The sequence below is a fragment of the Rhea pennata genome, chromosome 2 (genome assembly GCF_028389875.1).
Source record: "Rhea pennata isolate bPtePen1 chromosome 2, bPtePen1.pri, whole genome shotgun sequence".
Classification (NCBI taxonomy): Eukaryota; Metazoa; Chordata; class Aves; order Rheiformes; family Rheidae; genus Rhea; species Rhea pennata.
In genome coordinates, this window is record NC_084664.1 from 53,372,991 (window position 1) to 53,397,557 (window position 24,567).

Genomic DNA, 24,567 nt, shown 5'->3' on the forward strand with positions numbered 1-24,567 from the left:
GCAGGAAATACTACTTAAGTTTGGAGGAGGAGGAAGGTCAATATGGGATTCAAAGTACTGTGACTTACTCTGTAGCAGTTTCTGGCAGTGTTGTGGGTGTAGTGTTGATTTTCTGTTTGTTTTGTTTAGCTTAATTCATTCACATTTTCCATTCAGCTAGCACTGAAAAGTTAGTAATTTATATAGTTGTTAAATAATACTTGTTTGGAGTAAGGGTCCTCATATCTGTTTTTGGAGGAATTAACAGCACCTTGTTTGGAGTGAATTTCAGGCTAAACTGGGAAAACAGTTGGCTTGCTCTTAATACTTAAATATGGAAAAAGTGTTCTTTAAGGATTTGTTTTAATTTTGAGATGAACTTCAAATATTGCAACATGAATTTAAGAAGATAATTAAGAATGCTGAAATCTAACATCCCCAAATCTTGGGGTCTGGCCCATACATGACAAGAAATTATTGGGAATCTTTAGAGCAACTTCAGTATGTCACTTGAATTTTATCCTGTATGCTACACTTTACTACAAACTAATCTGAAACAAACTTTTTTTCACTTCTTTACAGTGGTACTGAAGTACTTCATTTAGCTGTGTTGCATTGCAGAAAACTCTGTGTATATGCTGTTTCAGGTGAGTTTAAAGATACAAACCTTCTGGCCATTTAAAGTTATTCTAAAGTTGGCTTAGGCTGAATATTACATTCAATAGAAGAGGATTTGCTGGTCACCCCCTTGAATAGCTTTGGTGGTGTTTTTCACTCAAGCTTGTGTTTGAAGAGGAAACATCAGTAATTAGGTCAAAATATTTCCTGATAGTTAAAGGAGATCTGTTGACCTGCCCTGTGCTTGAAGCACTGTGATTTATGGTATGCAGGCTGCAGTACTGAGTCTTGTTCTGCTCTTTGCAATGCTCTAGATGACTATTGGGGAAAGTGTTAGTCTAATGTATAGAAATGATGGCTCTGCAGCTGAATTGTTCAAATATTAATTACTAACTAGTCTTACCATATGTAGTGTCAGTTCATGAAAGTTAGGTCTTTATATCTAAGTGTACATATCCAAATGTTCAAGTACAAAAGCACTTGTAAATAACAGGTTCCTACTACAATTTTAGAAACAGGTGCAATGAACAAAGGAACATGAACAAATGGTTGTTTAAGGACAGCCTACATGCCCACCTCTCTAAAAATGAAGCAGCTTTTATAATTACTTCTGAGATCAAAAATCCAGATAATTCTGTAGAAAGCCAGAAGATAGGAGGTTAATAGTAGTAAGAAGGTGAAATTACTACGACGGCTTTTCTTAAAGCTTGTTTCTTCTTACTGTCTTTGGAAATTCTAAATGTTACGCTTGAACTGTATGTGAAGGGGAAGGTTACAAAATACCTATTCTGTGCCTTGAGTTATCTCTAGCATACCCCAAAGCACATCTTCAGAATGCAGTAGACTTAACTATGCAGTTCTTACCTTCTTCATGCAGTGACAACTGTGGCTGCTTTCACTCTAAGTGCATAGTTTTCTTACAGCAGCAGCTTGCTTCTTATTTGAGAGTCTTGTAGGTTACAAATGCACATTTTTTCCAATTCTAATTGCCTTCCAGTTATCTTGCCTGGAGTTCCCCTTATAGTTGGTCTTTGAGGGGTCATACTACTTATTCTTCTCTAATTTTGTTTATGTCCTGTTGCCTACCAATGTAATTTTTTTTGAACAGTTAATTTTAGATATTTTCATTAACAGCACACAAAAAATAAATCAGTCTAGAATTTGTTCCAGTTTTAATGTGCTGTTTGGTCTCCATCGTTTAAGCATTTTGGTGATAATTAAAGTTTTACAATCTTTAATTATAATAATACACCATATATTATATAATATATATTATGTAAAATAGTTAACAATAATTGTTATTATAGTATATAAGTCATAAGCACCCCTACTATAATGGTAACCCTCTATCATTTGAACAGATGCTTTTGAACAATCTTGTTCCAGAATTCAAGATCACTATTTCTTCCTGCTTCAAGGAAAAATCACTATTTTTTGTAAAGCAGATTTTTACCAATTTTATACATGTTGCCATATATAGTAAAACAAATACGCCATGTTGTTTCTCTTCCAGGACATTTAAGAGTGTCTTTCGAGACTGATTGTTGTCTGTAATGCAATATTCAAGCTATACTCTAGGCACAGAATGACTACCTTATAAACTGTTTTTCATCTGGTATTGCTACTTAAGTAGTTACTTACCACCAGAGTTTTTTTCTCCATATTTATTCCAGTCCTCTCCCTAATCAGGCCTGCTTTAATGGTAATATCTGAAAATCTATATTGATTTTTAGTTGGAGCAATTGCCTAAAAAGATTAGCCTAGGCTATAAATCGTACTGAGAACTTGAAGATTGATGTTGATGTGATCTTCATATACTTGAGAGTTGTGAGGGGATCTAGCGTAGAACTAATTCACTCAAGCAGTTGATGGCTCTCTTTTCTGTTACAGTGACTGTTTTTAAACTGACTGTGCTAGCTAATGTGATTTCTAGAGTGTAATTCTACATGACGAAGAATTTTGAGTACTCTTCATGGAAAGGCTGAAGAAAGACTTTTGATTATCAGAAGATGAGCCTTAACTTCAGTCTCTTTCAAAAGGCTTTGGATTTCTTAGTTCTCTGAAAGGGGCAGGAACTTGAAGTTCTTGCAGGTGCTTTTGAGACAATATAATATTTCAGAAGAAATTTTATCTATTACTGTATGTATATATCTCTTATCCTTGTATTCTTAGTCACTGCATTGAATTTCAGAGTGAGTAAAGACAAGTGATAAACGAATTCTAACAGTAGCTATTAAAAATGTAACGTGGGTAGAGCTACAGCTTAATTTGAGACACAGACTGTTTCAGCTGAGATGCCTGCTGAATGTAGTACATCCACTGAATAACTAGAGAATCATAAGTTTTCTCCTTTTCATAAGTAGGCTCTTTTGATCTGAGTGATATTTATTTTTTTTTAGTTTGAGGTATGCTTGATCTGAGGAAAACTATATTTAAGTAATAATCTCTATATCTTGCGAATGTCTTCATATAATATTTAGTATAGTGGGACCTTATTTCTGGTTCTGGCCTTCAGATGCTTTTGTAGCTCGGTACTTCTTTGGGAAAGCAACAATGTCATCGATCATATCTCAGAGTCATTAGGAGTAAGCCATGGCTTTCCAGGTCACTCTGTAAATTGATACTCTTACTTTTTTGTTTTGGAGGGGTGTGTGTGTGCACATATACATATACATGTATGTATGTGTGGGGCGGGTATACACACACATATATACCTCCCTCTTTTTTTGTAGAAACTCTGGGAAATGTGGAGCATGGGAACCAGTATCAGATTAAACTGATGTATGAACACAATCTTCAGCGAACTGCTTGTAATATGACTTATGGACCGTTTGGTGGTGTAAGAGGTAAGCTCCTTCCTGTGTAATCTTTGTCATTAGTTGTTTAAATGAAAAGTTGAATGTTAACTTCGATTTTGATGCTGTTTTCTATAGGAGACCATCTTTCTAAACAATGGTCTCTATCTCATGCATATATTTTTTTTTTAAAAGAGAAAACACTGAAGTTAAAATGAGTCAAAGGATATTAAATTCAGGATAGTTCCTTTCTTTTTCTCGCAATTGTATTTTTTGAAAATAGGATATGAGTTTGCAAGGATGTGTCACTGCCTGAGAGGAAAAAAGTTATGAAAACCCTTGATCTTCCCTTGTAAAGTAAATGTATTTTAGTATCAAAATGACTATGTTCTTTTATGCTTTATTCTGCTTTACTTTCCTCAATGTGCTTATACTGGACAAAGATAAGTCGACATCCTTATTCTCTGAATTGAAAATATTGAGCATTCTTAAAAAACACAATGCAGGCTTTAAAAAATTTTTTTTTTGTTTGAAAACATAACAATGGAAAATAATATTTATGATGTGTTTGTAGTTTTAAATAAGCTTAATAAATTTCAGTCTCTGAACTTCTATGACACAACTGTCGATGCTTTTTCTGTGTTCCAATCTGGAAGCATTTAGGTTTGCTCCACAGGAGAGCACTTCTCTTCATAAGTGGAGTCTTGCCAATAGTATTTGGGGATGGTAGTCATCTGCAGAAATGATGTCTCTAAGCAGTTGGCAGACTAATGCCAATATTCTGAGTCAATATGGCAAAGCACGTATGCTGACAGTCCATTAGTTCTATGACTGTCTTCCAGTAATAATCCTTCAATGCCTAACCATAAATTCAGGCTTGTACCTGGGCTTGAATTCAGCAGACCAAAATTCAGACAGATTAAGGAGACTGCCATGTACTCATTTTGCACGTCTGCCTTGGAAAAATGGTCAACTCCTAGGTTTCATGAGTGAGAAAGTGAACAGAGCTATCATGAGTATCTTGATGGGCGAGTCTATAAGGCATGGGCACGTTCCTGCTAACAGCAAATGGGATCCTGAGTTTCCTAGAAAGTGCTCTATTTAATCTTCTCACTTCTAATCTGCTACGGTGGAACTGCAAAAATAAATGTATTGAGGGATCCTGAGCTATGACTAATTAGTGTCTGGAATGGAAAAACAAGGGATCTTTACATATGTACCACCATGCAATTCTGCAGAATAAACTGTCTGGATCTTCTTGTGAGAAGTTCCTTTTACTATGGAAATCTTGGGTAGTGGTCTGACCACCAGCTCAGTGTTGATACCAGACCTATGCCTATGAGAAACTGTGGAGGAAGCTAAGCTGCATAGTGAAGAAAATATCTTTGAAAGTTAGGAAGATGGAGGGTGAAGTTTACTTCAAAAGTCAGACAAATGTTTTTCAACACCTTGGGTAGTTAAAATGAAGGCCAGTCCTTGGTGGACAAAGCAGCAAGGACAGGGAAAGCAACTGTTAAGTCCTGCAAATTTTTCTATTTTTCTAGTAGCATTTCTGTCCCAGCAGGTCAAACTTCATCCCTTTTTGTTTCTTTTTTCCTGTGCTTCAGTTTGTATTAGTTTCTTATGCTCTGGAAGAAGAGTGGCCTTGAGTGTTGTTTTGAGGTAGAAGAATGTCAGGAAACAAGGCAGAGATTTGTGTTACATAATAAATAACCTCTGTTTCTATTAAAAATAAGCAATTTTACGTTTAAAACTTAAATTTGAGAAAACTGCAGTAAAAGTTCTCTATTCAAGTGTCTCCTCATAGGTTACTAAGGCAGACATTGAAGAATGGGAGTAATAGACAAAGTGGACATGGGACACTAGCCAGAGTGGAGCAGAATGATATTTTACTGAGTGCTGTTCATGTTAACAAATAGATGCCTGTCCCGATCTGGTCTCCTGCACTATCTCTGTCCATATCATTGGCAGATGTTCTGTGCTACAAACAACAGGCTGTAAATAAGCATGTATTTTTTGATGGACTTCCTTTGACCTTTCTGGAGTTTTTGCCAGGCATCTGCTAAGAGTCTCCCTCACCTCCATTAGGGGTTAATTTGTGATAGTGGCAGTGCTGAAGTGTGCAGTAGCAAGCTTGCTTTGCCAGCAGTGTGACTTATAGCAGTCTACACCACTCTATGGAAAAAGTAGACTAACAAAAGAACAGTGAGTCTTTTTTTCATTTATTTCCCATTTCCTTCTCTGTTATTGCTGTGACTAATGTATCCTCCTTACTGCTGTACTCAAGCATCGTTGGAAAAAAATGAGAAGGTGAAAGAGGTACTTCAGAGGTCATGTTTGCAGAGCTACTGAAGCAAACACAGAAGAGTGGCAGTCGAACAGAAGGAGTACAAGGAAAATATGCTGTAGGAGTGTCAGGAGGAGGGGGGAGTGAATGTAAATCCTCCAGGAACATAATCTTTCATCTATGGAAGAAAAGAAGAATGTTACAGGAGTTGTCAGACCACTTGATCTATGAAGTTGCTCTGTCTTGGTCAGATTTCTCTTGCTGAAGATGAAGCTTTTCTTATTTTTATTCCCCCTCCCCTTTTCTCTCTTAAAGTCCTTAATCCTATACCTCCAGTGATAGTGAAGCTCATCCTACCCAACCATGCCATTTGAAACTGCTAAAAGAAAGAAAAATGGAGTTGAATTAATGTGCACTGGTTTGTACTAGTTCTTGTGACACTGAGGTTCTTTTTGTCCTTTCTGGGGACTGACGGTTCTTTGGGTTCTTGTTAATCCCCCCCCCCCCGTCCCCCCCCCCCACTTTTGTTTACTACTTCTGTACAGCTTGCTGTCAATTTCATGGAAACTGAAGAAAATAATCAATTTGCTACTGTTTGGTCTCACCTCAAATAAAATATTCTTTTGGCATTGATTTCTATTGTGATCATTTAAAATTTTATTTCTACCCATGTGCAAATGCAGTCTGTGCTGTCTAGTGGGCTACTACTGTTGTGGTCTGAACTGGAATGCAGTGTGGTCTGTCAGTCTCGTGATGCTGTAAGGATGCGTAGTGAAGTCTGAAAAATCTTGTGAAGTCAATGCATAACTTATATTTTCCATGTGAGAGCTAGCAAATCTCTTCTAGCCTGTGTGGTAGGTGGGTACATTTTTCAAATGAATAAGCAGATCAAAATTTTCCTACTTCCTTTGAATAAATATGGCTGAACAGCAGAGAAGGCAGCTGAGGCTTGTCTCTTCTTGGCAGCTAACACCTGTTTAGAGCATGCTTTTGGGGAAGAGTTGGAGCATTCTCGGCATTCCTCAAGAAGCTTCCCCAGTACAAGATGTGGTGGGTAGGACTGTGTGTGAGAGGTGCGTAGAGTTGGAACAGAACTGGATGACTGCTGTGGAAATCGTAGGACAGTTCTATAACTGGGCATCAAGATACGGAAAAGAACTTAGCTTCAGTCCAATTTTCAGTTTCAGAATTTAGTTTCTGAATTGCTGGAAATCCTTTAGTCCCCTTTAGATCTTAACAAAGACTGAAGAGGCAGAGAAATTTTTTCAGATCATGCTTTTAGTTCTCTTGACACTTTTCTAAAATGCTTAAAGTTTAAAAGTTTGGTTTAGATCATGTTGCAATGGAGTCTACCTCTCAAATTTACAAAACATCTTACTATCTTTAGGAAGCTCACTTATAAGGAGAAACTGCTGGCAATTCTTCCTTTAAGTATTGGTTGACCTATAGTCCTATCAGAGCTTTTCAGAAGTTAAGTAGCATTGCTATTAAAATCACATGCTCTATTACTGCTTTATGGTTCAGTTTGGTTATGAAACCTCACTAGGTCTCCTTCAGCTATTTAAACATATACCTTTCCCCATGCCTACAAGTCCCCCTTCTTCATATTCTGCTTGCTTAGGTAGGAGTATTTTTTTACAGCTTCTCTTAATATACCAGCTGAGGAAGAATGTCTCTGCAATTGTTTGAAATGTGCAAGCATTTAGAATTGAATATCTTTAGGGGATATGTGTTACATGTTACAGCAGAATTCTTTTTGCATCGCTTCATGTTTCCTTTCAGGAAGGAGGTGCAAAGGCAGATAGATCCTGAAGTCCTGCCTGGAACTTCACTATAGTTAAGATCCTGCAACTCACTACTTGCTCTGTTTCACCTGTAGGTACAGGTGTCTGTAGGATCCAGTAAGAGGTCTTTCCTAGTGCATCCTGAATTATGCTGATGTCACTGTTTCTTCGGTTGGATATAAAACCAGATTGCATCCACATTGTAATATGCTTGTTTGTTTCGTATGAAATAGCAGAACTATTATGGTCCTGTATCTTCTATATAGTTTTAGCCATGGGCTCAATTTGATGGTTCTGGGTAGTCCCTCGCTGCACAAACAGTAATTTTTGAGGACCTGGGTCATAAATCTGTCAGTTATTTGTATAGATAATCTCATTGAAGTTAAGCTGTTCATGAAGTGCTATTTTTCATGAGTTGAGGTACTGTAATAATATAAATATTCGTGTCTAGGCCAGAATGTCCTATATTATTTCTTTAATAAAATAACTGAAGTCCTATAATTTACCATCTGCTTACAAATTTTAATTAAATTATGCCTTATATCTTAAGATGTTCACGATGTTTCTCTAGTAACTTAGTCAGCTATTCCATAATATTAAAAATGTATAACAGATAACTTGATTGGCAGATGTGAATTAAAATAAGTCCATTTCAGTAGTGCCAGATCTCTGTCTGACTCTGTCTTCCCCCTCCTTCCCAAGGTCCTTCCCTTTCCCTTTCTGTTCCCCTTCCCCCTGACCTTCCCCCTCCCCCCCCCCCAAAAAAAAGTGAAATATGAACTTTCTATTTGAAAGATTAGTCTTTTGAATCTTCGTCTGAGTAAGTTGGGGGAGCAAGCTTCTTCATGAAATGCTTCTGAAGGACTTGTTTTTTTCCTCCGGATAGGTAGTGATGGTCCTGCATCCTCAAGCTTCTTGTCTGATAAATACAGTGGTGGTATAGTGCTGAAAATGCTAGTCATAAGGTTCTTAATTTAAATCACAAAGTCAACGTTTTTGGCTTCTATGCTGCAGTGCTACAGCTTCTGCAGGAATGTGCTGCTACTGTTATATTCTATGGCAAATTTCCCTGTTTTCTGTATATGATAGTTTCTGTATGGTTTTCAGGTATTTCAGAAGCACAAATTACTGCTCCTTGAGTTGACAATATTGAAGGCTTACATCGTATGAAGTCTAGAGTCTTTTCTCTATTTAATCAGGTAGGAAAAGATGATGCTTGTCAAAAGTGCTAGCTAAGAAAGGCCAGTCTGCATGACATGCTTCAGACATTAAGAAAATAACAATTCATTTGGTGCTTAGAAAGGAATCATCAGGTTCTCAGTCAGCTTACAGTAGAAGTTTTGATTCTACTGTCCCTGCTAATTTGTGGCAGTCTACTCTTCCCTTGTTATGTTATATTATAACTTGGTCTGTTGATCTGCTTAGATGAGATGAAGATGTAAAATGTACTGAGTATAGCTCTTGTTTTTCTACTGGTTATTTTAGTTTCCTATATGAATTAAAAGAAATGGCATTATAGATCTTTCTTTTGAAGCTCTCTTCAGAATTTTGAGGTAAATAAAATCCTACTCACTTATTCAAAAGCAGCTTCATTCCTGCTAGCATCTTCAAAGTAACAAAATTTACTGCTGTGAACAACTTTTACATATATAAAAAATGGCTTATCTGATAACAGGAGCAGATGAAGACAATAACAAATGCATTTATTGCATCTTATCATACAAGGCCTAAATCTAAACTAGAAAAGCTATTAAAAAGCTGTAGAATAAAAAACTGCTGAAGACTGAGAAAACAGAATTATCCGACAGAGTTGCATAGAATAATGTTGTGCATTTGTTACTGAAATAGCACTGTGTGGAATGTGGTTGAGTCACCGCTAGATGGTCCTCTTATTACATTTATTAGTCAGTAGGCTGCATCTTGAAAGTTCTAGTACTTGAACTGATTCTACAGGTGCATTTACTGCAAGACTCACTGAGGTGTAGAAAATGCAAGAACACTTGCTGAAAATCTGTATCGTAAAAAGTATTATATTGATTAAAACAAAATGTTTTCTGCGGGTTCCATGGTTTTGGCAAAAAGGCAAAAGGAGTTTGTGTTCCAGTTTCTGCAAAAGTGTTAAGAAATGTGAGAAAGAGACAGGAAAATCTATATACATTTAGCTTGTTTAACTAGGCTTCTAAACAAAGCTAATAAAATTAGAAAAGGGTTAAAAATGTAAATGGAAGAAAACTAAAAAGGCTAAAACAGAAACTAAGCACAATGTAGGCATAGTGAAAAGTTATGAGTTAAAATTTTAAAAACTCTAACGAAGAGAAGGCTTTTAATATAGAACTTGGTGCTTGTTTGCTGCTTCAAATTTATGTTTGTTCTTTATTGAACATTGCTAAAATGAAAACAAACTATCAGCTGAGACTGGATAATAACTAATCATTTTATGTTAAAAAGGAAATGTGTATCATTAGCTCAGACTTTCAAAAATTGAGTTTAGATTCTTAAGTATTATTGTAAATTACAAACTTTTTTTTAGTTTTATTGCTTTTGTTACATAGACTATCTGTGCATGTCGATTTCCCTGTTTCTGAATTTTTCTTCATGAGTTCAGAGCCTTAAACTGAGTTTCTGTTGCAATGCCATGGTTCTAGCATCTGAGTCTTTTTAGAAAGGATGATTTATGATAAAATCATGAAAGTTAGGAGTACGGAATGCTGGTTTTTGATGAAGTGAAGTCTTAACCTAGTCACAAGATGTCACAGCCCTTAAGTAATAAACAGATTATACACTGTCTTCATTTTTTACTTGAAATGTAAAACTAATTTCAAGACCTTCAGGTAACTCTACTGTAAGCTTTATTTTTTCTTTTTATTTAATTATTTCAAGAAAACTGAAGTGGAAAAGTAGCATACATTTTTGATTGTGAGGATTCTAGCATACAAAAATCCTATTTTATATAACTTATTTAATCACATAATATAATGTGACCTTACATAAAATTATTAGGTCATCCTGCAATTATGGTACCACAAATTGCTGTGTTAACAGTTCAACTTTCATTATATGAAAAATGGTGTTTGCTGATGGCTTACAACATCTTGGAAAGTGGTTTCTATATCATATCTGTAGTGCGTCATTCTGGGTCCTTGTAAGATATAAAAAGTCAATTTATTTGGTAAGATTATGTTACAGGACCTGATCACAGTTTGAAATAGTAGGGGTGTATTTTATGTAGTTTATATTTTTGTTTGGAGGGAAATGTGAAGGTTGTTGAGTATCCTTAGCATGTACAAAATCTTTGGTCACCTAAATGCAAAGCTGTCACATATCTGAGCTGACAGTTTCCCTGACGTGACCAAGGATGTTCTTATACTTTTGTGGTTGCTACGTGGTGTAGCTGTACTCACACTATTTGTAAAACAGTGTTTACCAGAAGCAATGTGAGACTAAGTAGTGTAGAACCCATATGCTGAACAGTATGCCTCCAATGTGTCTTCTATAAAGTGCCAAGATTTTTAAGGACAAGTAAATAAGTTTAAAATGTTGTATTCAGCTGGCAATCTCTAGGTGTTGGAATTTCATTTGGCTAACTGAAAGTCTTTAGATGTTTTACCTGAAAGCATAGAAATATTCATACTAAAAGGATGGAAAAATTCTTCATGTGTTTGTGCCAGAAGGTTCTGATAACCATCTCAATTTTGCAGCTCTTTGAAAAGAATGGAATGAAATGAAGCAAGTGAATTGGTTCCCGTACAGTTTTAGTTGGGAATTCTTTTTCTTTCTTCTTTATTTAGCAGCATATCTCCAGTACTTAATGAAGGCAAAAGTCTGATATTCGTCTAAAGATAGTCAGTTCTTAACCAATATTTTACACGTTGTTTGATCTTAATTAAATTGAAAACAATATTGGAAGACAGTAAGAAGAAATTATTTTCTACTGATGATTAGATATTAGTGAGTGTATAGTGATGGATTTTGAGTTATTTTATAACATGGTTGATATCATTGTGATAATATTTTTGTTCCATTCTTCTCCTTAAATAGATTTTTGTTTACAGTTCTGCCAGTATCACGTAGGTTGTGTTCTCCATGGTAAAATTTGTATTTCTTAGTTCTAGTCCTTTTAATTAAATTAATGCCAAAATGAAGCTATTCTAACTGTGCAGAAGCATTGGTAAATTGATTTACAAGTGTTGACTTTAATTATATATAATAATAGCAGTGAACTATCCTCGTGGGGTAATACTGAAGTTTTTTACGGAGGGGTGATCAGTTCGATAATTCTAAATAGGAATGTGGTGATTTTGCGTATTGGTAAAAGAGTTGCATGGAATTGGCTTTAAGTGAAACTCATTTTTAACACAAGGCAAAAAATAAAATCATTACTTTTTTATAATTAGAGTTACAGAGTTACAGAGAATTATAATTACAGAGTTTTTTTTAATGTGATACTTAGACAACCAGCATTGTAGATGTCTTGATAGTGTGTCTACAATATCTGGAAATAAACTCTCTACTGTGCTTCGACTTTTTGTCTTGTTCGCAGTGAAGATATTTAGACGTAACAGTGGGAATGTGTTGCCGTACTCTTGGAGATATCTGAGATGAGTTACATTGTGACTTGGCAAATCGCTCTTACACCTACACTTCCAGTTGCTGTTGGAGGGCTTACAATTCAACCAGCTTATAAATGTTAAACTAAATTCCTCCACATCTTGAGAAAGAGTCAGGACACTACTTTTTCCTTGCTCTTGTTGAAAAGAGAGATTTCCTGATTGTGGAGCCTCTTCTTTCTACTTATAAAATAGTAGGATTATGCTCTTATGCAGTTAAAGAATTCAAGTGCCCTTACTGCTCTTTTGAAAAAGTTTGCAGATCAGGCTGCCATTTCGTTCTTTGCTCTATGTTCCTTGGGTCAGAGGTGTGACTTACTTGTAAGAGAAGTGTATACAATAGGTTTCTACTGAAATTACATAAAGAATGGAGAAGTGTTTAAAAAAAAAAAAAAAAAAAAAAACCCTAAAGCAGCATGCTCAATTACTTACAGTTTATTTGGGCTTATAGAAAAAATTAAAAAATTCATGAGATCAGTTGTGTGTTGGACTGAATGTTAGGCAGGATAGTAGTTAATATATGAAAAAAACAACAGAGTATAAGGAGTGAATACTAAAATTCCATGCTCTGAAGATGCATGAAGTGTAGGATTCCTGAGCTATTATCTGAAGTGCTCATGAAATGTGTTAATGTTCATGTGCTCTAATGGGACGATGACATTTCCCAGGTGAGAGTTGAGTTATATGATTGTTCTCTGGGGGATAAGTGTTGTATTGAGCTGGTTATATGGACATCCTCAACACTTATGGGTTTCTTTTTCGAATTATATTGTTAAAAGATGGACGTTGCCTTCCACTCAAGAACTGAAGAAACAGTATATTGGTAGTTTAACAGTGAGATGCACAAACTGTTGGGTTACCCTTCAATAAAATAGAATGCTGATTTGATCTGGCAGCAGAGAAGGAAAGCACAGCTTAATAATCTGACTTTCTTTACTGGTGGGTGGGTTCTTTTTGAATGGTGTTAGTTCATGCGTAATACAACTTTATTTTCATTTGAAAAGTATTATTGTTTTGTGTGATTTCAAAAAATATATTGCTTATTAGAGTTCAATAATCAGTGAATTCATTCTGGTTCATTGTGAATTCATCCTATATAGCCTCTTCAAGTGAGTTTGTAAATTATTAGAATTGGATCTTCCTTAGTCATGTACAGGATTTAGAATTTTGTTTTTAATTGGAAAGCTTAATAATGGAAATTGGCTTCCAGACTGGTCAAATTTGTTTGAAGATTTTCAATGAATACTGTACAAGTAAAAGGAAATAATAAAACAATAGCAAAGGGGAAAAAAAAGAAGAAATGCAACTTGGACATGAAAAAGTTACAAGCAAAAAAATAAAGTGTGAAAATACCTTGAACCTATCTTTTCTGAACAAAAAGCCTTGAATTTGTTTTACTTTTATTATAGCAGTGGCCTAGAGGCAAAGTATGTTTGAGTTTTACAACAAAGAGGGTGCTATAAGGAGGAATTTTTTTAATAATAAAATACAACATATGTGTAAACCATGCAACCTTGTAACAGGAAACCTTATAAGAAGGGCAGACTGTGCTTAACTTTTCCACAATTCTGCAAGAATGAATTTTATTAGGTGTTAGTCAGAAAAAAATTATCAGCTGAGTTTTATGCTGCAAGGTTAAATGATTCTTATGACTATGTTTAAATACAGCAGCAATATAAATTCAGACTTTGATTTATTAGCAGTTCTCTTAAGGAACAGAGTGTTTAACTATTACCTTTCTGTTAAAATGATTCTGGATAAAGAAAGATTATTTGAAAGGCTTATTCTTTGAGAGTTTTGTTCAAGAAATAAATCTACTAATCACTACTTTTTAACGGCTTTCTCACATAATGCAACTTTGGAAGCCAATTAGTATGTTTTCAGATAGTGGTGTTAGAACCTCTTCTCTGAACTGAATGTATGAAAGGAAAAATAATCAAGGAAAAAGCTCTCTGACTCTCTTACCAGCTGGTTCCTTTTTACTTTTTCAACTTTTCTTTCAAAAGTGAAGAGAAAAATCTTACTGAATTAAAAACTCCCATTGAGTTCAGTATGCCAGAATGTTGCTTCTGTTACCAATTGTTAAGTTTATCACTTATTCGGTACTTCATATAGACAGGGCATAATAATTAGAATAAAACTAACTACAGAAATAAACAACATTGGGAACAGTTACGTATGTAAGTGGAAAACTATATAATTTTTAGTTGTTTTCTTTTTTTTTTCAAATATTTTATGGATTTTGAACTATGCTTTTTCTTATTTCTTTTGTTAAAATATGGTACCCAAATGTGTGCAGTCATTGTGCATTGATAGTATAAAGAGTTTTGTATCTTGTATGTGGGGCTATGGCTTCTGCAGTATTCCTGCCAAGAATCAACCAGTGCCAAGCAGAACAATAATTACCTCACATGTTTTTAATAGCACATGTATATTAATAATAACCAAATCTTACATTTGTCTTTTTGGTGACATATTTTTGACTCATATTTAATTCATCATCCTACTCTAATCCCTAGATTCTTCTTCTTAGTGCTAGTGCCTGCCATTCTCTGTTTTCCTGTGAGACAATTGTCTGAGATCATATCAGATGTTTTTCTTAAGTTTAGAGATGTTGACTCTAAAGTTTAGAAATACAGCATATATTATTACCCTGTCTAATACATAGTTGGACGTGATGAATTTTCTGTTACTTCAACCTTCTATGTACAGCTTAATTATTTACATATGTACTTTCTTATTAACCATTCCAGCATTTCATGTGGATACATTGGTTTACATCAGATTCATTAGTTACCCTATAATTCTTCTTCTGCAGAAAAGTGCAGTTCTATTTTTTAACTGTTCAATCTTTTTCATCTTCTTAAAGACTCTCTGAAATGCCTGTACATAGCTTTTGTTTATTTTTCTAGTATGCTTCTGTGAGTATTCCTATTAAAAAAAGATCTCCCTAAGTTATATAAGTTAATTTGAAAGGTCACCAAACTTTAGTTAGTTGTGTTGCTCTTCCAAAAGATGTGAAACATATCTTGTATAGGCTATGATGCTTTCCACTAATTTTATTGTAAAAGTCTTCTGAGGCATCAGGAACGATTTATACCAACAAATCTATTGGAAATCACTCTGCTAGGTCATTCAAGAGAGATTTTCTTTACTTGGAGATTTTAGGTAGTAATTTCAAAGCACAGAAAAAAATGTAAATAGAGAAAGAATACAGCAAGAGGAATTAAAAATCAATGAAAACATGATAAGGTAATTCTGTCATATTCATGGGGAGAACTGTAATTTTGTACTGTCCAGTTGGTGCTGATCATGCAGTGTGCCTCATTATAGTAACAACTTGTTTTAGACCTTGTTGAAAGTTAGATTTATGTTTGATAGGAAATTTGGATAGCTGTTCTTAATGCAGAATAGCAAGATTTTAAAGCACATCTCCAAGTTACTAGAAATTCAAGAAGCTGAAAGAATGAAAATTGTTAGTGGACTTTGTATGTAATTGTTTTATTTAGGACTGCCATATTTTCCCTGAATCTTAAGGCAAGTTATGTTCAGTGAGACTTGAACGTACATAAATCATCGTTCTTGCCAAGCAGTGGAACCTCTGCCCATGGAAGATTCAAAGGCTGGTGTATGCACTGCTGCCATTTCAGGTAGCAAAGTTTTAAATTTTTAGGGGAAATTTTAAAATTCAGAGGGGTTTAAATAACTCCCAGAGCATATTAGCAGACATAAAAGAGATTTTTTTAAGCTATTGGATTCAAAAATTGTTTTTTAGAGTTATTCTATAACTTCAGCATGCAGTGCTTTGCTTCTCTGCCTGTTCTATTGCTGCTTGTGTAAGGTCAGATTGGATGAGAAAATCCATAACTGAGAGCAGTAATGCTGAAACCTTTCAATTCTGACATTTTTATAACATTATTGAGTCTAATTGTTAGTGTGGTTTAATGAATAGAAACAAATATGAATAATCCGCAGAAACTTACTTAGTGTCTATAATGAGTAAGCAGGACAAGGAAGCATTGCAGCAGCTTTACAAATCCAACATGAAAATTTAGCCATACAGAAATAAAATGTATTCAACTGCCCATTAACATGACAATTGATTGTAATGAAAAGGTGTGTCATGTTGCTTACCTGTCAAAATTAACTTACTGGCCAAAAATGACTGTGAAAATAATATTTTACAATATTAGTGGCAAAGTAATAAGAGCATGTGACTGTTTGCAGTGTGCTTCTCACAGTTTTAGAATACAAGATAACAAATTGTTCCTGCTTGTTAAATCCATGATGTTTTTTCTTAGATTGCCAAAAAAGAAAGTGGTAATGATGGTGATTTTTTCTGCTAGAGATGTAATTCACTTAGTCATTTGACTACAAAGTAAGAGTTAGTCCTTTCTGTCTGTTGGTTGTTACAGGCCTAGAGTGTGTATAGACAAATGGTCTAGATGTTAAAAGTAGCTGTATTTTACTGACAGTTTTTTGTGGATATTCAGTCAAGCTGTTTGTGTTTATAATTTTAACCAGACATTTGAAACATGTTGAAGAGGTATAGGAATTCAAACTAAGCTACCGTAAAATAAATGAACAAACCCCCAGTTTTGCATTATGAGCTTCAGACTGTTAGACTTCGTTATAAAAGTATTTTTAGTTTTTTTTGATATGACTTCATTTACTGGGGATAGCACTCTTCAGAAAGTATTTTCAACAAATCTCTATCAAAATCAATTAGTAAAAAATCAAAGGGTGCTTAGGAGTCTTCAAGTTACCTATCTGAAGGGACAATAAACATGGAGAAATAGAAGAAAAGATGGAGATTTTTACTGGGTTTCATCAGTGTTGTCCTGTTTGATTGTATGTGTACAAATATCTGTCTTAGAATTCTGAAGACAGATTTAACATATGATATTGATTTAAGATCCTACTGAAATTTTTGAAAGTGCTTAAAATTTTGCAAAATAAGGTCTATATTTCAACTTTAATTGAACTCAATGAAAAGTCTACTACTTATTCGTGATTTTCATCTAAAAATGTTATCTATATGCATTAGATAACTATTCAGTCAAAAGCTATTGATTTTGAGGGGCTAACTACTGACAGTAGTTGTCTTTATTTCATTTTTATTTGTGGCAGGTGTGCTAGTTCAGTGAGATATTAAATAATGTATACATAATGTATGATATATATTTGTATAATCTCAGATGAGGGCAGCTTGACATTAGAAAGGTTTGGAGATTAAGATTTCTCCTGCCTTCTGCATAAAAATTCTCTTGATAATTGATCATATGGAAAAAAAAAGCGCCTATTCTGTTAGTATTGCAACAGCTTGCTAAATGCAAGAGCTGCAAACTAATTTCTACAGTTGCCTGGTCTTGGAAAATAGTTGTATTGACAAGTTAAGGGAGAAAGAGAGAGGAACTGAATTAAAGGGAAAGGCAGACTTCCACCATCCTTCCATGAATCTTCATTATTCAGGCTATACTTATGCAGGCATCCATTCTCCCATGCACAGCTAATGTTTCTTTTCTGTTATATTGTCTAGAATTAATCTGAGTATCTTAAGGTATATTAAAAAAGGATCAACTCTTTGTGTGATACTGCTCTTGCGATGTTTGTTCTGAGCTTGCACTAAATACTTAGGATTGTCCATTCTTGAATGGTTGAAAAATTCTTTGCTTAACAAGGTTTGTAATAAGCAAATCATGATAACTAAAATCTTTGGAGGAGGACACTTTACCTCTCCTATGGCTATACAGTGCCAAACACAAGGTTTCCTTCAATAGAAACTTTTCCATGTGCTGGTTGCTGCACCTATGACAATTCTAGATCTTTGTGCTACACACCAGTTTTTCATGCTCCATTGAATCAAACTTTTCCCCCTAAGTGTACTTTCACCACCTCAGACCAATATGAGGCTTAAAGAGATCATTCCTGGATAGCACAATCTAATTCTGTCATCTTGCTCTGTGGCTGGGGATGGATGAAAAAGGAGTGTATTACAGCCTCCAAAGGGCTGATTGTGTGAGTAAGATCTGAATTCTCTGATTTGGCCTTTGGAGACACTTTTTTAATACTTCAGCATTCCCTTTCCATCTAAATTCCTCTTCATGATTTAGAGCAGGTAGAAATCTGCAAGAGATTAGGTGGAGAAAATACAATATGATCGTTGAGAAATGCAAAAAGATCAATTTCTTAAGGTAGTTCTGCTAACTACGTACTTTACTTTGTCTTTACTTTTCAGAAATCAGGGAGACTTCTGAAAAAGTGGGCTGTTGCAGAGCAAGTGTCTTTTTTATGTTGAGATTTGTGAAACTTCGCAGTAAACAAGTTCACTGTCTTCAATAGCATAATATTTGGAAGAGTTTAGAAACAATTAAAACTGTAACATCAGTAGAGTGAGGATTTAGTGTTTCCCATGTAGTTTCTCTTAAATTCCCAGCACTTTCCCGTATTTGAATTTCCTTCCTGTTGCAGTGATTTTCACTTCCAGCAGAAGAGTGCTCAACTTAACTGGAAAATATGTATTCTTCTTGCATCATTAGGTATGGTGTGTGCGTTAGCACTGAATGATGCAGGGCATTTTTCCTTTTCCCTGTACTCAGAATATTGCACTGCCTTGGCAATGCTGTCAGACCCTCTGGCTCTAGAACGAAGGGCTTCAGCTGAAGTCTTGAACTCTGATCCCTCCTGTGGTAATGCAGTGAGCAGCCACCAGACCACCAAGCTTGGCAATTCAGTGTTCCTTCTGAATACACACTGACATGTGCTTCCTGCTTTGGGTCAGAGAAGTAACCTAAGACTTGCTTTTTACTAGGCATACGTTGTTTTAAGAACTGCCTGTCATATTTTTCAAATGGTTTTTCCAATAGTCAGAAGCGATTCCTGAAGTGCTTTTCTCGCAGTTGACCTAGATCTGTTTTGCCTCAGGAGCTACCTTCAGCTGCAAGTTGAATTCTCCAAAGCAGCCTTGAACTGAAGGTGACTTTGTTTTTTATGCTTGGAGAAATTTTTGAGGTAGATCTCAATGAGGAAGGAAAATAAAAACCTATTTGCTTTTATCAAGTTAGGACAGTGATTTTTGTTCCAGTCTGTGGGAATGCAGTTTGTGTACATCTTTCAACTGGTCAATGCACTATAGCTTTAACTTTTCTTTTGTTAAATTAAGAAAACATTTCCTATATATCCATTAAAGGAAAAGGCTCTTAAGTTTATGACTCTATTATAAATGCCAATTTATCTTTTTATTTCATTGACACTTCTTCCCACACTAAGCTTAGACTGAAGCTTTTGGATCACCGTTGATGGCAGTAGTGTTATCTGTGCTGACATCTCCCTAAAATCTGTAACTTTATGAAGCTTGTTCTGATTTCTAATTTATCTTAATTGATACTAAAGTTTTTGTTGCATGATTTCACATGATGCTCAGGCCTTGTGGTTACATAATGTACTTATTTTCATGAAAATGATTTGGTGCCCGAGGGCAGGCTCAAACAGAGGAAATCATTAACATGCATAAACTTGAGCTCCAGAATAGCTTTAATTAGAAGCTTATTTCAAAGAGCCACCACCTGCCTCTCATTTTGGCTTTGCATTAGCACTAAAAATATATTGCAATTTGGGAGAAAAAAAAAGGTGACATAGATGTATTCGTATCACACTAGAATAATGAAGCTACAAAACAACAGTAGCTGGACTTGTGCTTGAAAGTAACACTTGCTGGCTAAGGGACATTCCTCTTGAGGCAAGTTGCTGAAACTATGTAGAGTACACTAAGTGATTCCATCTGACCTGCAGAAAATGCTATGGGCTACATTTTCACTTTATAAATATGTCACTGGCAAAGCCAACTGGCTGCAATAAGCTTTTTTGAAATGGACATTTCTGGCTGTGCTTTTGGAAGACGGCATTTCTTAAAGTGAAACATAAAAACTCTATTCATTAGCTACACATTAAAAAGAAATCGCCAAGGAAAACAAGATGGTCTATAAAAAAACTGAGAAATAAAAGTTCACACATGATTTAATTTTCTTTAATTATGCTTTTACCTGTAATAGATTTGATAATTGGAGTTTGATCAATTAATATTAGCTAGTTAAAATCTAAATTTAAAATAAACTCTGAGGGAGTAAAAATAACACAAATATGATGAGCTATATTTGTGCTAGCAATACAAAGATGTGATACCATCAAAGGCAAATAAGAGTCATTACTGATTTGGTTTTGTTATGTCAGGTCTTAATGTGTGTGAAATACATTGACATCTTCAGAAAGTTCAGTAGTACAGCATGCAGTGGAGATCATGGGAATGCTCTAAATAACCTGTCATATATTATTTGACGTAAAGTCCCTCATTACCAATAAAACAGGAGATCTTTTAACAATGATAATTGTATGTATGCTTAGGGATTCATTTATGATTGCTAAGGGTAAAGGTTTCTGTGTCTTATATGACTTTTAACTTCTTACATTTGTGCTGTACTTTTATTTCTACTGTCCATCATTTTCATGCTGTAACAAAATTAGTAATCATAAATTTGATACTTCATAATATATATAAGAGCAAAAAGTATTAATGCTTGTTACTTAACACCTCAGCATCCCTAATGGTCTTTTCTTTTTAACTGCTATTGGCATGGTAATAGATCTACTAAATGAGCACTGCTGCATACCCATTATAATATCTGCTGTAATACATTGTGTTATTAAGCTTCATCAGAAGAATAGAAATTAACAATTAAATTGTGTATTTTAGCCAAGCTGCTTAAACTTGACGATCATAGTCAGAAGCTGTCTCAAAGATATCATTTCCACACTACTATGAGCGTTACCGGAAGTACTTGATATTGAACGCTAAGCATTAAGAAATGTATTATTCAAGATTTCTGTACTAGTAAAGGCATTCACTTTATGATGAAGTATCTTTTACACTTTTCATCTTAAGTCAAGCAATATTTATAATTGTTTTAAATAGTAGAATAGCAGTATGGCAAAATCTTAGATGAGTGTGATTTTGTTTTTTAAATGATTTTTGAAAAAAATTCTTATGTTTTGCTACATTTTTAGGAAGGAGGTTGTGGCAGTATCTTTATTTTTCTAATGTAGAAAAGATGAAAAATGAGAATCCTTGAGAAACAAAGCACAAATGCATCCTATTGTGTCTTTTAAAAAACATAAATGTGGTTTCTGTTTTGAAGTTGGTACCTTTTATCTCTTTGGTTTTCGGGTAGCAGAGTGATTCCTTGAAGCTAGATACTGAAAGTTAAGGTAGTAGAAATAGGACAGATTTCTCCTGAGATTTCTTCTGTAGTGTATTGTGTGCTGGTGGTAGTTTAATTCAAAGGGAACTGTAGAACAGAAGTTGAAGATCTTTATACCCAGACTTACAGGGTTGTGCTCTTCATAAAGTTGTTAAATGGAAGTAGAACTCAGCAGTTAGTCAGTGTGAAGTATTGAGGGGGGTTTTCATTATGCCTTTGACTGTGGAATTCTAACATGTGTAATTCCCAAAGATATTTGGGGGAGACAGCCCACTACACTTCGGAAGCAGAAAAACCATGGTCACATGTACACCTGGATCATGAAGTAGCAGGTTCTTGCAAGGCAGATAATAAAATGTTGCTAGTGATTTCTGGCAGTCAACAACTATATTTTAAGACAACTGTACCTAAGACACTGTTGTGACAGGCAGTGTTACTTTTTAGTAAAGTTTTCAGCGTTTGTACAAATTTCTCAGAGAACTTCTGCTTACTCGTTAACAGCATAGTTTTATGCAATTAGCTTCAGCTAACTTTCTTACTTTTTCTAGACTTTATCAACAGGGTGTTAATACTGTCAGCACTTGCTGGAAGTGGAAGCTAGGTATCATTAACCTATTGATTGCATACGAGCGTAGAGCATCCAAAGTTCTTCTCTAATGCTTTCTGTTGTTTGCTGATCAGAAGATACACCTAAATCTTGTAAAATTTCACAAACTGGAGAAGCAGATGCCTACCACAGAGCTTTGGAGTAGTTCAGGGATAAGAAAGAAGCTTTCTTTGAATAATTTTTAATCTCTCATTGGTTCAGCTGCTAAGCTTGGGTGGAGTCATTTATGTAGGGTGATGAATTACTCATTTGAAAAATAAAAAAAAAAAAATCAGAAATTCAGGATGGCATCCTACTATCAGCTGACAGCTGTCAGATGAGTACTGGAGCACAGGGAGCTGGAGGCCTGGTGGAAAATGGGTAGCACTGACCCTTCCAGCATTAGCGAAACTTTAGGTTGGCTTAGCCCATTTGTCTAGCCACAGCCTTTGTGTGCTTCAGGTCACAGTCTCTGAACTTGTATAGTCATTACAACTGTTGTGAATTTAGTACAGAATTTTTCTTTTTTTTATTTACACTAACAGTAGTTGAGATTGTCAGCAATTAAAAGGATGAAAAGCAGGACATTGAAAATCATTGGACCTTATCTTAAATAATTTTCAATTACACACGTGCATCTTGCTTTATTTTTTTAATTGAAACATAAGGTACTTACAGATGATTTTCACTGACTAATTTCTGAATCATATGTTGGTAAAATCATTGCAGTGTTCTTGGTTAAAACTTCAGAATCTCAGTATAACCAGCAAACTGAATGTTCATCCTGACCATGATCAGTAAATGCTTTAGCCTCTTGAATACCACAGACTTCAGCTATACAATGTCAGCTATATGTTATGAATAAATCAAACAATGCTGGAACCTTTGTGCCATGTAACTAATACTTAAGAGGTTAAATGACACTTAAAAGATTTTTAATAAAACTGCTTTATACAAATTTGAGAGAAACTAGTTATCCACATATAAGAGGGGTGTGTGTGTGTATGCTTATCTAATGTGTATAATGTGGAATATGTTTCTAATTTTATAAACAATAGAATCTAAGATTGAACAGAAGGCATAGACCTTACTTTATAATTTAAAAAGTCTGTGTAGAAAGTCCTGGGAAAATCATAACTCTTAAAACAATCTGTCTGTTTAGAAAACGATTTCGGGGATCTATATGTCAAATCCATAATTCTCTTAAAATTGCTGAGTTTAGTCACAGGAAACATTTGTTCATTGACTTTGTGCTGTTAACAGAGGTAAAGAGCTTCCATTTCCTAGAAGGAGGTATGACTTCAGTCTGCACATGGAAGAAAAATAAAAAGTTTTTTTAAAGTGTTGCTATTTGAGACTTAATCATCAAATTGAAGTTGCTGGTGACAAATCGCCAATAGCTTAAAGAGCTGCTGGTAAAATGATGTATTTAAAGTGTATTTCTCACTTGCAGTAGTAAAGAAAACCTAAGATGCACTGATTTGCTGACTTCAGTAGCTGACAAAATCGAAGAGCTATTGAACAATACTCTGGTGGTTTTCATGTTTAGTTACTCTTCTACAAAGCATTGGTTGATCACTATAGATTCTGGCATGATTTAACTTAGGAAGATAAGTCTTCATTTTCTTCTCAGCTAAGTTTTTTTTTTTTTTTTTTTTCAAAGCTCTATTCAAAGTTTTCTCAGTTAATCTTTTCATTCAGATCCACCAAGGTTTCTTGATTAATGGAGTGCTTTACTGTATTTTGTGTTTAGCACAGTAAATAGGATTTTTCTCACGTTGAAGGAAATTCTTTTCTATGCCTTAATTTATGAATTTGTTGAATGAAAGTGCTATTTCTACTTTATTAAAGAAAGATTTAAGTGTTTGATATCAGCAGTTAGTAACATTATTCTTCGAAATGTATATGCTCTTGGAGATTTAAGAGACAAAACAACAAAACTTTGTTAAATAAGAATGACATTTCATTTTATGGTTTTCAGAAAAGATCTATATAGGATGAAGGCAGGAGACAGGTGGTGTGATTGTGGTTGAAATGCCCACAAGAACATTCCTGACACTACACTATTGTTTTGCTGGTCTGTCTATATAATCAGCAGCATGAAGAACTAAAGTATTTTTTTTTCCACTAGAGAGACTGAGAGATTGAGTTTAGCCTCTGCCAAGTGCACAACATAAATTACGTTTTCAAATATCCATCTCATCAAATAGGTGATGCTTTTAGCAGGGTTTATAGGGCAAGCAGTGGACTATATAGAGTCTGGAAGGAAAGACATGTAAACCTGATAATTTTTAGAAAATGGGAAAATCTCAACAGAGGAAAAGGTGCCAATGGAAAGGATTCAGGTGCTTTGCAATACTTCTCTCTGTGATTAAAACATAAGATAAAGATTTGGCTTGGGGTAAAAATATAGAATTCTAATACAAGCAGCAGGCTTGTGCAAGATGAAAGGAAAGCAATGTGCTGTGTGACCTACTATACTGCTATTTATTTTAAGTTGCTGTTGATACTTACAATTTCTGTGAAAAATCAAAATAGAGATGGGCAATTTTTTCCACTGTATTTTACCTCTGTGCTTTTTCAGATACTGAATGTCATCTCTTTGACCTTTTTGTAACCATGCTTATTGAAGTGTGAGTGAGGTTTTTTTAGTTCAT

At 34.8% G+C, this 24,567-nt stretch overlaps 1 protein-coding gene across 5 annotated transcripts in view; it reads left to right on the forward strand.

Moving 5' to 3' along the window:
* Positions 1-24,567, forward strand: part of BBS9 (Bardet-Biedl syndrome 9) — a 308,372-nt gene that overhangs the window by 4,038 nt on the left and 279,767 nt on the right. For 4 of the 5 annotated variants that reach the window (XM_062569543.1, XM_062569542.1, XM_062569545.1 and 1 more), the window contains exons 4-5: positions 562-626; positions 3,330-3,443. In XM_062569543.1, the coding sequence (XP_062425527.1) occupies positions 562-626; positions 3,330-3,443 (179 nt within the window). Of the gene's footprint in view, positions 1-561; positions 627-3,329; positions 3,444-8,575; positions 8,663-24,567 lie in introns of those variants that run through there. The other variant, XM_062569546.1, reaches the window with a different exon arrangement.